The sequence below is a fragment of the Pseudomyrmex gracilis genome, unplaced genomic scaffold, assembly GCF_002006095.1.
Source record: "Pseudomyrmex gracilis isolate BER0280 unplaced genomic scaffold, ASM200609v1 scaffold_498, whole genome shotgun sequence".
NCBI classification, from domain to species: Eukaryota; Metazoa; Arthropoda; class Insecta; order Hymenoptera; family Formicidae; genus Pseudomyrmex; species Pseudomyrmex gracilis.
In genome coordinates, this window is record NW_018021082.1 from 24,264 (window position 1) to 40,331 (window position 16,068).

Genomic DNA, 16,068 nt, shown 5'->3' on the forward strand with positions numbered 1-16,068 from the left:
AACTCACAAGTGGGACTTTTATATTGACTACGGCTCTTTCCTCTGCTAACAAATCGCACGTTCCCTTTGATACTCCTGCGAAGTAGGCAGAGAGAGGCTATAATAGTGTGGCTCGCGCGTTGCCCTTGTTCAGGTAAAAAGAGGCAGTGGGGTATACACGCGCGAGTATACACGTATTCGATATGAGGGAAACGGACCGAGAAGGAACGTTACGAAACAACACGATACACGTTCGGATACCCTGAGGTTTCTCTCTCGACTCAAGTTCGCGTTTAATGCGTCGTCGGAAATTCGCGTCATCATCCTCGAGTGCGCCGAGACTCGCTTCGCTCGGCGAGCACAGAAATAACCGAAGGGAATAGCAGCGAGTACACTGCGAGGGTGCGCGTCACGGCGAATGCGTCTATTTCCTGCGGAAGTTTGGTCACGAGAGAGAGTCGCAGCTTCGCGGTTATCTCCCGTCTTTCTTTGCTCCCGGCGTCACGTGCCGTCTCTAGTGAATGTCAAGTGACGTCTCTTTAACTCCTTTACCTGTAACCTAACCTTTGCCAATAATGCGTCTTCTTCACAAATACTTTTTTCTGTTGCATTCAGTTTCTCCTCTGTTGTGTAGAAAGAAATGTCCTTTTCTCGGGGACCAGTTTGCGACCGGACTTTCAATTCTATTTTTTGGAGACCGTTCTCTCGAAAAAGTTCACCTTATTCATTCCACAAGATAGACATCGGTCAGCGTGACCGCTGCAGTCCAATTTCCGAGAAAACGGCGAAAAAAGACGATTCGAGAGTAACTTCGCGGCGTTCTTTTTATCCAACGTCATCTTTCGATCAAGGTTTTGGAACCGGACGCTCGAGATGCGCCTCGAAAAATTCTCTTCGGAATGAAATCATTTCGCAGCAGATGGTGCAGACGATGGTGAAAGAAACAAAAACTTCGAACGGGTGAATGCGTTGCGCACAAATCGTAGTCACCTCGCGTCGAACGTGTTACAGTGACTTTTTGAGCTCGTTTGGATTTCACTTTATTTTAATATTTTAACTTGTTAGTTAATTTGTTTTTAACTGATATATAGAGATCAAATGCGCGGCAACGTTTAACCGCGCGTTTTAACGTCGCGCGTTTATATTGAGGATGGTGAAAGCTGTAACCCTCGTCTTTTTATTGGGCGCGACATGAAACGATTAAGCGACCGGTCCCTCCGTGTCTCGTACTCTTCCGGTCTGACTGCTAACTGGTCTCTCGCATCACGTGGGAGACGAAGATGACTCCGTTGCGCGCCTATGTCTTGCGCAAAAAAAAAAAACGAACGGAAGTCAACGCGTGTATAGTCGCGGTAGATATTTGTGTTTACAAATATTACGATTATTATCTAACGTAGAAAATCGCCAAAAAAACAATTTTGTACATACAAAAGCACGTGGTAAATTATTGTATCACTTATCGCCCGTAACGAACGAAGGGAACTTTGCGGAAACAATCTTTTCCGGTTTTCGTGTTCACATGGAGCGCACGTGCGCGCGAACATTCGACAATTCTCGAATTTCAATATATGTTCCGAAAGGCACTTGCCACTTGCGTGGTGGATTCGCTCGGGCGAACATTGCGGTGCAATTCCAATAATTGGACCGTGGAACGAATGAATGGCAAGAGCGACGATGTTTCACGAGCTCTTACGGCGATCGTTGTTTCGTCGCGGTTTTGTCTGATACGTTTGTCAAAGGAGAGGGGGGAAATCGATTGCAATCGGGGATAGAAGAATGTCGAAATCCGTACGAACGAACGATCCGCGCACGCGGTGATTTCACGACGATCATAATATTCCGATGATGATATGCATTTGCGCGCGTCTGTCGTTCTCATCTGCGGTCAACGCGGATTCGCGAGAATAGGGAAATGGGGCGTAAATACGGGCTCCATATGACATACACCGCATGAATGGGAACACGTGTTCTCCGATAATCACGGTTACCGGTCTCTCGGATCTTTTGTGCGCTAATGTACATCCTCTCCTCCGTCTTCTGCGTGACTTTAACACGCTTGTCGTGATTTCTTCGCGCGCTACACACAACCAAAGAACCTCTGCGAATCTCTCTTCGCCTTGTGAGATTTGTTTTGCTTTGCGAAGAAGATCCGATCTGGAATGGATCTCTTTCGCGATCTAACGAATTCTTCTTTTTCTTTGATTTCAGGTAGCTTTGGCGCCTCTTATCGGATGAACGGTTCGAAGAGCGAAAAGTAAGTATTATTAATTGTGTATTATTTATAATTAAATAAACACGGGACATTCGTTTAATTGGGAGAAAATTAAAATTTTAGATCAAGAACCAAATTATTATAAAAGACTAACGTCTGAAATGGTCAATATTAAATTAAAAAATAATACAATTAATGTTATGCAGGATACGGTACTGCTTGACGATTCTTACTCCNCCTACATTGATCAGATAAAATCTNAAGCTGTTCAAAAATAGAGATTCGCGCAACATCGTACAGATTATCTTACACAGTCTCGACACACATGTGACACACGAACACACACATACAGGTGATAGTAGACTACAATCATGTGTAACAAAGAAATGTTGTATATAGTTTTGTAAGATTTGGTGAGTTTGTTGTTAACATATGATTTTATTTGTTCCCAAGATTGTAATCAGTTTTTTTTTAATAATTTTTTATAATATTCTATATCATGTAAACCAGATATCCACTGATGATGACTTAATAATAAAGTTGAAACGTTTGGATTAACTCTTACTTGTAAGAGATTTGTAATTAATGCATAACATTCTGCAATTGGTTCGAGAGCCCGTTATTCATTATTCAAAATTTATAATTAAGTTTAAATTTATTATTATGTTTCACACACACACACAAAATAAAGAACGGTTTTAGCGGGGCATTTTCTTAACGGGACATTAATTTGATTGGGATAAGACTGGAGTGTTTTAGGCGTTTAAAACTTGTTAGAAAAAAAGCGTTTACGACAATGTTTATTTACCGTAACCAGCGAAAGCTATTAGCGCAGCTGCCGAAATCTCTTAAGTCGGCGGATCTGAAAATCTACCGGTTTTTCTCCCGGCACGTTCTCTCTTCGCGTTCTTTCTTTTGGGACGTGTGCCGCGCGTTATTCGACCGACTTGAACGGCCGAACGCGGCGGCTCCTCTGCGCGCGCGATTAGAATTAGTCGCACGATTATTAATTCGTAGGGCCACGATCTCGGTACGATCTCGCAGTCGCGTCCGCGGTTGTGTGCGTTGAGAATTGACCCACCCCGCTTTTTCACTCGTTACACCGCCACCACAGAGAATTCCCGCCATTCATACCACGCGGGGTTCATTCATCGGTATCTCAGAAGGATCCTTTCTCTCTTTAGACTCACGTCGGTATATATCGGCCCGTGTCCTCGGGTGGTGGATACCAGACGCCCAAGAAATCCAGACGTAAAGCCCGCGCTCTCGGACTCTCCAGACACAAGGCGCGGCGCGGTCCCGCTCTTTTTTTCGATGCCACGTCCTTCTCTCTCTCTCAGTTCTTCTTCGCTCTTTTAGCTTTCTTTCTCGATCCGAAACTGGCGGGAAACGATAACGCCCTTGCACACAGTCGCCTAAGCCTTTGCGCCTCCCGCGGTATCTTCTGCGACATTTATGCGTTTCCGCGCTATAAAAAGAGAAGAAAAATAATATTCCGCCCAATGGGTCATTCGCGCGTCATCGTTGCGCGAAATAAAGAACACTCTCGTATGACGAAAACGAAAAAAAAAGATTTGCTAGAATAGCAAAAAATTAGTTACTATATGGGCAGCAAAAACATATTTGCTGAGCTTATCAAGATTTTTGGTTTGCTAACAAAACGTTTTGTTGATGGGACGAAAAATTCCGTAGACTCAACCATTTTTCTTGCTGACCATAAAATAAGAAAAAATTGCTCAATGTTTCCTTCTACCGTAAGAATTTCAACTTGTAACTTCGATCTCCACGCGCGTTCATTGTCAGCGCAGTTTCGAGTGCAGTTTCCGTTCTCGGAGGGTGGTCGTGCGGATTTAATTACGCGTATTAGATTTTGGATGAGGGAACCCGCTAAGGGTGTAAAGTAACGTGGGATACTCGAAACTCTCCGATGATAGAAAGAACCGGATACCGGGGGCTTTGAGATACCATCACACACCTACGCTCTTTGTCCTCCTTGCAGGATCGTCGTTCGCGATTTACGGTAATGCGAGTTTTGTTTCGCAAAACATCACGCGAAATATGTTCACGTTGTTGATCGAAGGGCGTCGTTGTATATTGTTTTTACTTTGTTATCATTAAAAGCAAAAACTATTTCGTTTAGATGTTCGTTCGAGCGATGTATCGTGAAGTAGAATGGACGTAGAAGGCTTTGAACTTCAACGCGTCTACGCAGCGTAATAGACGCGCTGAAGTTGAAGCCTTCCCCGTCTTTATATTATAGTCACGATAACGGACGCGGCTTTATTGGTATAATCAAGAAAGTGGGAAAGCAGGTTTTCTTTGTTCCAAGGCGGGGAATTTATTTCTCTTGGTGGACGTCGGGATGCTCTCTTTTCCTCTAAGGGCCTTTCTTGACGGTTCAAGAAAGGCCAACCACGTTCTTTCCCATCTCCCGCCACCCGCGTATATATTTCTCTCCGTTCTTTTTTACCGCCTTCATTCCCCTCCTCATCGCGTCTATTTATCTTGCGTTGAAGGGAAGTATACGAAGTCAACTCTTGTAGAACGTGTTCTTCGATCTACGACGAAGTTAGATGAAGGAAAATCTTCGTCTGAAGTATGTAGATACACCTACTTTTTTAGAACGGGATGTAGACAAGACGGAGGGAACTCTATCTCTTTCTTTGATAGTCATAGATGTAGGCGGCACATTCCACCGAAGGAAAACACTTCGAGTTAGATTGCGATCTATAATTGTCATTTGACTTTATGATCACTTTTACATCACTTCGCAATCAATTGACACCTAATAGTCAAGCGTTGAAATTTTATATTATTAAGTTGCTTTATGGATAATTTTTTTTTTTAGACGATATGAGAATCATTGTTCTTCAATCTGATAACGTTAATTGTTGTTTATTAATATAGAATGTATATCTCGAAGTAATCGTGTGTGTTAACTCTGTGATGTGTGTGGTGGTGTCTCGGAGATATTTTTTATCAGAAATACGTTACTCGCGTCAGAATCATCTAGTACTTCTAGTACTTCTTGAGACATATCGGATGTTTTGAAATGGATAGTATAACGAAGCACAATTCGTAGAACTAGAAAAGATTACGAAGTGCTACGACGCAGAAGTGAGTCAAACAAAAGTTATTTTATTTTAAAAAAAATAATAACTTGTTCTTTTTCGCGAATTTATTTGTTGATATCATCCCGTCTACATAATCGGAAACGAATAAACGTTATTTACCGGAAATCGACGTACAGCGAAAACGATAAGAAAATCGTTGCAGAAGTCACGAATTTTAGATTTTGATAAGAGTTACTTTGATTAGAGTTTTTTTTTGTTATCAAACAAAACCGCGTATTGTGCTGAATTCCCAGCTGAAATCGGTGAGGAAGCAGCTGATATTCCATATACGCGCCATTTCTGTCGCTCGCACATTAAAGAAGACGTCACGCTCACAGGCGAACTTTAAACTTTATCTCCGCGTCGCGATAACCGGTGATGATGTTTGAACTGCGCTCTTTTCCAGGAAGTTTATATCGTAAAAAACGATGTAGAACACCGATAACAATGTTTGCGCGTGGAAGCTAATCAGAAAAATAATAAACAGATCGAGAGCGATCTTCTCACAACCGCCGCGGAAAGAAGAAAGTTTTTCAAAGATGAAATAATTACAAGTTATGTAATGATAATGGTTTTTTACACGTAATCATTGGTTTTGTTTCTCTTCATCATTTTTCGAATAATTGCCCGAGGAAGAAAGAAAGAGAGGGGGAGAGATTATTGCATATACTTGATATTCGGTGTGATGAACGTATGAAGTGCCAGATCGACCTCCCAGAAGAAACTTCCCCTCGTTATTACTGGTACCTCATTACGTCCTGATTCTCATGAGAAGCGGTCGAGCGAGATGTCGTCGATAAGGAAAGGACGTAGAGTCGCGACGAGAGGTCAAAAACCGGACAATAATCTGCCGAGTAGCAGTCCGGACTGTGCGTGTACGTGTTTCTGACGTACGAATGTATGTATACGCGCGCAAGGAGAAACTTTAAACGAGCATCTCGCTGTGAATGCAAATGTTCTCCTCTCTTCTCCGGCTCTTCTTCTTCTTCTTCTTCTTCTTCTTCTTCTTCTTCTTCTTCTTCTTGTTCCCAGAAACGTTGTTGGAAGTTTCGCCGAACGGCATTCCAACCGGCGAACAGCGACGCTACCATTGGTCGGCGTTTCCCGCCAAGACTTTCCGGTGCGGGAACCAGTTTGATTGCGAGGATGGCGGGAATCCTCTCCTCAGCTGATCGCCAATCGATGCGACGACTAACACACAATATGCCTATCTTTTTGTTCTTGTCTCTCCTTTTTTCGTTCCCGTCCCGCGCTCATCCTCTTCTTCAAAAAAGAGAAGTCCGATCGATCTTGTCTTTTTTTTTTTTACAACACTTGCTTATTTTCTTGTTACGTGTATTACAAATAATATTATGTAACACAAAACGGAAAAAACGGAAGAATGACCGTTATGTTAATTGATAAGGTCAGACGATCTATAGAGATTACAATAATGAGAAAAATATGATAAAATTGGCAATTTTTCCGATAAAACTTGCGGCGGAAGGAAACGAGAAGAAATTCAGGCACCGGTCTCTTCACAACTTCTTACGTTCTCACATCATCATGACCCGTGCGAACACGTACTCTCCCAATAACGTATCGTGTCCGCGTGTCAAATTCCACAGAGCTCGATTTTATTTTGTACATCCCATAGATTCCCAGATTAGAGAGAGAGCGGCCTCGCTTTTATCAACAACTTCCCAAATCCCTGAGAAAGAGACATTTTTCGCAGCAGAATTCTCGCGTGTGTGTGCGGGAGGAGCGGCCTATTATATATTGAATAGAGATGCGACGGGCGTGTCGTCGGTGTGTTGCAACAACACATCGCGACGCACCGTGGATCGCAAAAGTTGCCGCGCTTTTTCTGCCTCCCCCTTCATTCGGAGGGGGCAGAGAGCGCGTTGCACTTCTTTCTCCTCCTTTTAATCACTCGTCTTCTTCGTCCGTCTTTTTCTCGACATGACGACCGATCCCCGGTGAGATCCTCGGGAGAGAGTCGGCGGAGTTAGTGTGGGAAGGTGGTGGCCACTATGTGTGGTACCTGTTCACAGTGTACCGCACGGGACTTAACCTGGGCCCGATCGAGCGGGAGGGTCTGTCGAGAGTGGAAACTGCCTGCCTGGTATGCCCTTTATGCCTGGTTCTTTTCCCGCTCTGTGTGGTACCTGTTGTTGTTGATTCTGCGCGTTTATTGGTTCTGTGTCGGTTGCCCGCCCTCACCAACAGCTGATTTGTCGTACATATGTGCGACTTGGGATAGATTGTATCAATGCAACTTTTGAAAAAAAAAACGCACTTCCGTTTCGTTGTTTTTACTTATTTGAAAATATTTTCAGACCAAATTATTGTTACATTGCGTTATATTGTAAACAAGATAGTTAAATTTAAATTTAAAGTTTTCAAAATTGCTTCTTTTTAAAGTAAAGAGATTCAAGCGGCGAGACAAAGAAGCTTTTTCTCTCGGTGCGAAACCGAAACGAGCGGGGAAACTTTCGCTTCTGGAAAATGTTGTGGCAACCACTCGGACAAGTCCTCCTCTCAGTTTAAGAATCTTGTTACGCATGAGCAAACAGGTTGACATCCGCCTTCGGTATTTATTAGGTGAACGTTTTTAAGAAGGCGATCGCTTCTTTCTCCCGGGATCAGATATCCGACTTTCTTGCGAACGCGTGTATGTAAGTGTTTTTCTTACGTACGTGTGTTTCCTGTCGTGCGTCAGGATCAAAAACGAAAGATGAAATCCAGCGAGCACAATGTTAAAAGCTTTACGATAAAAAAATTGTAAAAGTTTGAACAATCTTTTAGAAACAAAAACAAATGATCCAATTATTTCTGTTAACGCGACAAGGTCGTTTCTCAGAGTCTGTTCTTTGTATTTTTATCTTTTTTTTTCTAGAAAAGCCAGACGACGAGAATAATATAACGTTACGTTCGCGACAAAAGATTTCCGCTTGTAAACGCCCTCGTCGTCACTAAACCCAGTTCGGACATGTCAGGTAGTAATATATTTAACACAGCTTTCTGCTTGGTCCAGCTGAAAAAGATTCTATTTAAAATTTAAAAGTAGAGGCAACATGCTGATCTCGCGATTCTTGTAAATGGCATGGTGGCTAACCGTTTTCTTTTCTGTTGCAAACTTTTTTTAACTTTCAAAGTTCTAACTTTTAAAGTTAAAAAGAGTTAAACGCAGTTTTGCATATAATTTATTTCTCTTTCTCTTTATCTTCCTCTTTCTCTCTCTCTCTCTTTCTTTCTTTCTTTCTCTTTCTCTTTTAATGTCTAACTACATTCTGAGCACAAAACAAGTGCGGTTACAAGAAAAAAGTGTCGACGAGCGCGATAAAAATTTGTGTGTCTTTGTGAGAGCTGCGGGTTGGTTTTTATACTGAAAATATATGTTTCAGAAAACTGTCGGAATTGAATGTTTTGGGTTTTCTTCCCAGGAAAGATCGATCGTGTTCTTTTTCGCTACGGCGCGTATGTTCCGAAGTTCAGAATGGAATGAGGTTTTTACGAGAAGGATTTCTCGAGTCTCTCAAACCCGTAGCGAGTTTCGTTCTTTTTTTCTAATTCTTCTTCTTTTTCTCCTTAAACGAGCCGCAACTCGGGGGGGCGCCCCCAACGGAAGATGAAGCGTGAGACGACGGGCAGGATGGTGTCTTGTAGTCCCTTCGTAGTTTCTGTGTGAGTATTTCACGTGAGAGCCTTGGGTTGCATGTCTGGGACTTAAAGCGTGTGCGTGTTTGTTTGTGTGTGCGTGCGTGTTTCATCGTGTATGTCCGCGTATATATATATATATATACGCGGACTTCTCAAGGGAGAAACCGCGCCAGAAAGAAAAAAGGCGCGAGGGATGGAGCCTCTGGTGCCGGCATCTACCTGGCTTTTAAATGGATCCGTAGGAGAGTTTTAAAAATGGCCGCGCTGTTGCCGTCTCCGTCAGCTGAGCGAGAAGGAACGTCAGCTGATTAGGTTTTGGCGGGAAAACAGCGCGCCGAGAGAGGCTGCGCGTCGCGCGGATACCACGGCGTCTGTAACAATTTTTCCGGGGACGATTCAACGCGCTGATTAAATACATATATGTTGTATAACACGCCCACACACAGCTCGCATCGTAGCCGCGCTACGATCTCTGTCACGCGGTAGTCAGATAGTTGATCGCCGGTTAATTATCCCGTTAAATTACGTGCTTAAAAAAAAGAATTGCAATTTCGCCGTCTTCTCAGGGTTCGTCCGCGTGTAATTTGTATGTTCGCGCGAAAACAATCAATCATTTCGAATTCACTTAAAATTTACTTGGACGTTGCGTTGCGGAGAAATGATTGCGGAGAACATTATACTTTGATAACAAATGAGAGATAATCGGTTTTTAACGTAGATATTAAAATGACATTAGAGGATCTTTCTGTTTACGTGAGGCTTAAATGAGATGACACAATCCAGATTTTTCAGATCTTAGTGTTTCACCAATAATTATGTTTGTTGTTTTAAATACGCTTCTTGTGTGATAAATTTTATTATTGTATCTTATGTATTTGTATCTTATTGCTTCGTTGACGAAACTATTGACAGAGTGTTTACCATGTGCTGACACACGTTTAAAATTTCATTTCCCACACGAATAACGTATAAACGTCCGCTGTCAACGTGATAAGTTGTGAGAAGATAAGATTCGATGAGTGGAGTTTGTAAAAACATTTTTTCAAGATTCAAAAGCACCTCTAATCAAAAATCAATCTAACAATAAGACAATTTGTACGAAAAATTTGTCTTTTTTTTTTATGCACAAACGCAAAAAAATACTTGAAAATTTGTTCCGAAACAATTAAAAAGTCTAAAATTATTTAGACGTTTGTTTTTTTCACAAAAGAAGTGGATTAGATTAGATTATTGCATTTGAGAAGCACCGGCTTTGCCATCCCCTTTGCCGCGTCCCCATTTATCTCGTAGCTCGGGGCCTGTTAGCGAACAGGACGTATTAGGTAGATATGTATCGCGTTTGGGACTTTTGGCGCGTATCGTCCCTCGCGTTGTTCTTTTCACGAGAGAACGATACTAGGCGTGAACGACGAAACACCGAGAGAATGTCCGAAACTAAAATACAAAATTCTTCGCGGACAAAAGTACTTTTTGAGACATTCGCATTTTGATTATCCAATTTTATTCTCCCCCTTCTCTCAGAACTGGTTCGTTTTCAAAGCTCGATGTGCTTCTCAAAGCCATTATTGCGTTGTGTGTTGTTGTGATATATAAAAAAAAAAAAAGAAATACAAAACAGCGACATTACGCGACGGCCAGTCTCACGGTACCGTAACCGGACACTTCAAGTTCACCGTCGAACCCTTTATTTTTTAAAATGGAAGGGAAAGTGCGATCGAAATTTGCCTTCGGAGAAACGACTACAAAGAACCGGCGGGTCTCTCGCGGTGTGCGAGAGCCAATTGAAAGCTCTCCTTCGGGTACTTCTTTTTATAAACCGAAGTTGTGCCCGAAGTTCACGGAACTTCGTACTTCAAGATTCAAAGCCGTAAAGAGCGGGGCCGGAGTCTCGGAGAAAAGAGCGGCGCGTGATGATGAGGCAATTTTGGAAGAATTGCACGTTGCGCGCTTCTCGCAAGGCGTACACGCGCATTATTTTTCTCGTTGCAGCCCGGTAGTTTCGTGTGTACACGCACATAGGATATAACATTAACTCGTTTGCGCGCTTTGTCACTTCCTTCGTCCCGTAGCGACGATATTTAAAAATGACACAAATCACGGAAACTTTTATTTTTTTTGTTTTGTTTTGTTTTTCTTTTTCAGATAATTCACATACTCTTCCGAAATCGTTGAAGTTTTTCAAAATGCACAACAAAATTTTTTAAATCATTATAGTTATAACTTTTCTAAGGTGTATAATTTTTCTTGCGCGCCAAGTGGAAAAGAACTTTGTGTGATAGGTATATCTATTGAGCCAAGCGTTAAACCTTGAAACTAGATATGACTTCGAAAAAGAAAAGGAAAACCTTCGGCCTTCTCAACGGTTGCAACGGTTTCGATCTGCTCGTGCCGAGACCTACGTAGAAACAACACAAAATTACAAAACTATAAAAATTTACGTTGTTTCTGATGGAATTTATAAAGGAATATCCTTTCCGGCTTACTCGAGCGAGAGGAGACGAGAGTCCGTTCGAAAACACACAGTTAAGAGGGAAGTTAAAAAAAAAGAAAAGAAAAAAAACAAGTACTCTTACGACGCCAAAAGCGGATATTCCGAATCACGAATACACATAGTGAATGCACAATTGCGGGATTCACAAGACGTTTGTTCCGATTCCGGCGAGTCGAGATAATGGAACCTGCCATGCGCGCTCTCTCTTTGCTTCATGTGTGAATTCCGCTTTGTGAGCCGAGAGAACGCGCGCGATTGTCCTCCTTCTTTCCTCTCGTCCTCTTCTCTCTTTCTCTCTTTTCTCTCTCTCTTTTCCCCTTATAAATCGAAACCACCCCCTGCGCGGTTTCCGTCGGAGCAGGTACTTCATGTTCAGAATTCGGTTTTGGTGTTGGTACGAGGGCCGTGCATGTCTCGTCCAGTTCACGATTTCCGTTTGGCAGGTTGAGAAGTACACATGGACAAATCACGCACACAATCGCGCGTCTTTCTACGAAACAATGCCGACGCGACGTTAACGCGAATCTTTTTAAATCGTCGTTTATTATCTCCGCGTTTAAATCACGCGTCGTATTGGTCACTCATCCGCGAGAGAATACGGTGATAAAGAAATTACGAACTTCTGAAAATAATCCGCTCGGAACCAGTTGTTCTTTCGCGTACGTTAAAGGACTTTTTTTTTTCATTCGGAAATGAATATTAATTAACATTCCGCAAAATTCTGTCTTACGTTTAAAAATGTCAATTCCTAGAGATTCTTGCCATTGATTTCAATATTTTATGAGCGCGAATTGATCGGCGCTTTATGATCAATGTGTTTTTTTACGCCGGTGTACGTATACGTGTGAGAATTTCAAAACGCCAATTTCTATCTCTCTGATGCAATAAAAAGAAGAAGAGTTAAAGAAAAATTTATTGCCTAAGATTTATCAGATTAGTCACAGGATTTTAATGCTATTTTTATGTTTCTGTTGCATTCATGATTAGGGCAACGATCAAGGTATATGTGTAACCAAAACAATATCTTTTTTATATTAATATTTACATAATTAATTTTATTTTATTATCAACAACGTATTTTTGTTGCGTTGTCTGTTTGGAAAATAATTTACGGTAAGTTGAGATCTTCTGTTTTCGACGAAAAAACACCAGTGACGACAGAATCCGTCGTTAAAAGTCACGACTGGAACTTTGGATATCGACAAAATCGATCGCCCTGCATCTGCTTGAAAAATGTTAACGTTCTCTCGCATTAATGTTTAACGAAGAAGAAGAGACAATTAAAAACAATCCTTTATGCAAAATGTTTAATTGTTGAAAGATAGAGAGTAATTGATCGCGGCGTTTCAGCATAATTAGTACGTTCTCTCGGAGATATTAACAATGCCCGGCCTGGTCTCTGTAATACGTTTCTCTCTCTCTCTCTCTCGCCGGGGTCCGATGACGGTTAAAAATTACGCAACGTTATATTTCTCTCGCTCTTTCTCGCGTTCCTCCGCGTCTCTCGTTCGCGTCTCTCCCGCCCGTTCGCTCCGGTATGCCGTCGTCGAGAAGAAGAGATCCCGCGCGCGTTCTTTCCTTCTCTTCGGCGCGACTAGCTTTGGCGGGTTCTGAGAGGGTCCCTCAGCAACAGCGACCGGCAACTCTCGGCAACTTGCGCAGATACGTCTGAGTTTCTGTTTGCGCGGGAAACGCGCGCGACGTAGGTGACCCGGGAGCGGAGAGAAAGAAGCGATCGTCGGACACGATCCTCGTCTCTCGCGTCGGCGCCATGCCGAGAGCGAGATAGTTAAATAATCGCCGATCGTCTCGAGTTCTATCTTCCTCAGCTAAAACATCAGCATGAGAAAGAGTATATTTTCTCTCCTTTTCTTCCGTGCTCGTCCATCAAGTCGTGTGATACCGACTTTGTTATCCGACCACCTTGCGAGACGTACGTTATAGCTCGGATTACTCGCGTTCCTCGATTAGTTCTCCCGCTTTTCGATGCACTCCCTAGATTGAACTCTATACACCTACTGTTACTCTGAAGACCGAGATTCTCACTTTATGTCGAAAAATGATTTATCATGATCGAATCAGTTTATCATGGACGCTGTGGGAAATATAGGAAAAGATAAGTAAAAACAAACATTCGGGCAGAGAGAACCGTTAGAATTTGTTTTCTTCGAATTTTACTTTAGAGCTCTCTCTAATGACGGCAATCTTTACAATAAGACAAATGTCGTAGGATATTAGTAATATTAGATTGCTTATCTTGTTTGATCTTTATTTTCATAAACCTTCGGCGTTCTTTGTAACAAAGAAGCGAGACAAAAAAAGATTACGCAGAAATCTACGACGCAATCATTTATCTTCAGAAGATGGAACTTTTTGAATAAGTAGTATTATAATATCCGGTATAAGTCCCATTCTAATTCCCTGTCTCTCTTTTTCTCTATTGAAGGTCGGTCTTTTTTTTTTTAAGGCGACAGCTTGACACTGATTGAGACAAAAATTATTCGAATAAATATTAATGATATGTGTACACTTTTATATATTTTCATGCTTTTTTCTTTGCGGCACCAGCTTTGCGGCGCGTTTTCATGTTTTAATTCATCTCTCGTAATCCTACAGAACTATAATAAAAAAAAAAAAAAACTCAAGAGTGTGTAATCGAGTTTTAAGAATGTCAAACGTCGGATAATCCGCTATATACGTACAAATTTACCGAAGTATTTTGACATTTTTAATATCGATACTCTCCAAAAGCTTCTCTCGAACGCGTAATCCGTTGATATCCGATGTCATGAGGCCCCTGTACAATATTCGGAGCGATTCGATCTTCTTCGGGCGAACTCTATCGGAGCATGAACTTCCGTAGGTTTTCCAAACGATTACACCTGTGCCTGTGTAGCGAAGCCCTAGCCGGCGGACTCTACGTGTTCACCCTTTGCGCCACGCATATGCGTACCGAGTTTCCTTCACTTCCTCCGCTTGCTACTTCAACCGCGATTCCTTCTTCCGTGCACGCGTGTTCGCCTTTCGTGCGGTACATATTTTGTGTTCCCTTATTTTCTACCATTCTGCGAGGAGATATCACGCGATCGAAAAATAAGAAAGTATCACGAACACTCGAAGAATCTCAAACGATAACGTTTGAGAGTTAATTATTTTGTTTTTTTTTTCTTTTTCACGTCGGTGCTCTAACTTTACGCGAGGAAGGTATTTATGGTAATCGTGCGTACTTGTTTGTCACGTGACTCGCGTTTTTCGAAAAGGTACGTTCGCGGTTGCGAATGCGGAGGAAACGGCGCGGTAGCGGTACATTAACCGTCTCTCCGCTCTCTTTCGACTCCTACTCTTCATTCGTTCCCCTTTCTTCGCCCTTCAGCCTCCGTATCTTCTTCTTTTAACCTGCCTTTTCTTTTTTTTTTGCTGCGGCGCATTCTCCCTTTCCCCACACCGGTGTGTATATTTCTCTCGCTCTTCTCCGCGTTCTCTTCCACTTCCTCTTTCGTATCATCGTGTCTCTTGCAACCCCCCCACGAACCAGACATGTAGAATGCAATTTCAGCGAGGAGCAGCAACATCGCCATTTCGCCGATGATGGAGCAACGGCCTTTTCGGCTGATGTATCCGTGTCTTACGGCCGTGACATTCTCCGATTCTTGTTCCAAAAAGTAACTGCGGTCTTATTACACGTCAATAGATATTACAAGATAAAATATATGTAACTTGTCACAAAAGAGGTCGGGGACGTTTCTTCTTAAAAAAAAAAACCATCATCGCAACGACGCGTGCGAAGCAAAAAAAAAAATTACTGGCAACTTCCTTAAGCTCTTGTTCTAAAAAAGAACTGTCTTATTATGTGTCAGTAGATATTACACGATGAAATATGTTCAATTTGCCAGCGAAAGAGAAGACCGGTTTTTTCGTTTAATTTTAATCTCGTAAACTCCGGACATTTATGTATCCGAGCGATTCTTGAAAAATTGAGAAAATTTTATTAACTTTATTTAGGTAGGAGAATTTTTTTAAAATACAAAAATATATCAAGAAAATTTATGAGAGCTCACAGAGTTCTTGCAACGTTTTAATCAATAAAAAATTCGCGTCAGACATACATAAGTGCAGAGTACGTACAGGATTTAAAAAAAAACTATCGCAACGATGCGCGCGATAATTTTTTTAATTTGTTTTACACACAATATTATTCGATATCGAACCAAAATAACAAATCAAGCTATCAAGAGCCGATATTGGTGTAGCGAGACTGTTTCGCGTTCGTTCGGACGCGACGCGGTGGGTGGAACCCTTCGCTCAACTTCTTTTGGATTTATTATCCAGGACGGCCCCAACGGAGACTCTTTTTTGAAGTGCATGTAACACCGTGGTCGACCATCCGGTTTTTTCGCGCCTTTCTCTCGAAACACTTTGTAAGCGAAATGAGCGATAATTTGTAAGAAAAGGAAGCAAATCCCGCGGGTTAACGCTCTTTCGGCGTCCGTGTAATTTTTGTGACAAGCCGGAAAATATTCTTGTGATTAGAAAAAAATGAAATTGCAAGATGAAAAATGAACCGGCAGAATGTATTTTTAATTGAAATTCGAATTATAATTGATTTCCAGATGTTTTGACTCTACGTCAGT

General features: G+C 41.9%; 1 protein-coding gene across 7 annotated transcripts in view; it reads left to right on the forward strand.

The window, feature by feature from the left end:
• The window catches only part of LOC109860881 (M-phase inducer phosphatase-like), a 42,585-nt gene that overhangs the window by 10,702 nt on the left and 15,815 nt on the right, over window positions 1-16,068 (forward strand). For all 7 annotated transcript variants that reach the window (XR_002250895.1, XR_002250896.1, XM_020440278.1 and 4 more), the window contains one exon: window positions 2,188-2,233. Coding sequence is in view for 5 of the 7 variants with exons in the window: in XM_020440278.1 (XP_020295867.1) it covers window positions 2,188-2,233 (46 nt within the window). In the remaining 2 variants the exon portion in view is untranslated. The remainder of the gene's footprint in view (window positions 1-2,187; window positions 2,234-16,068) is intronic.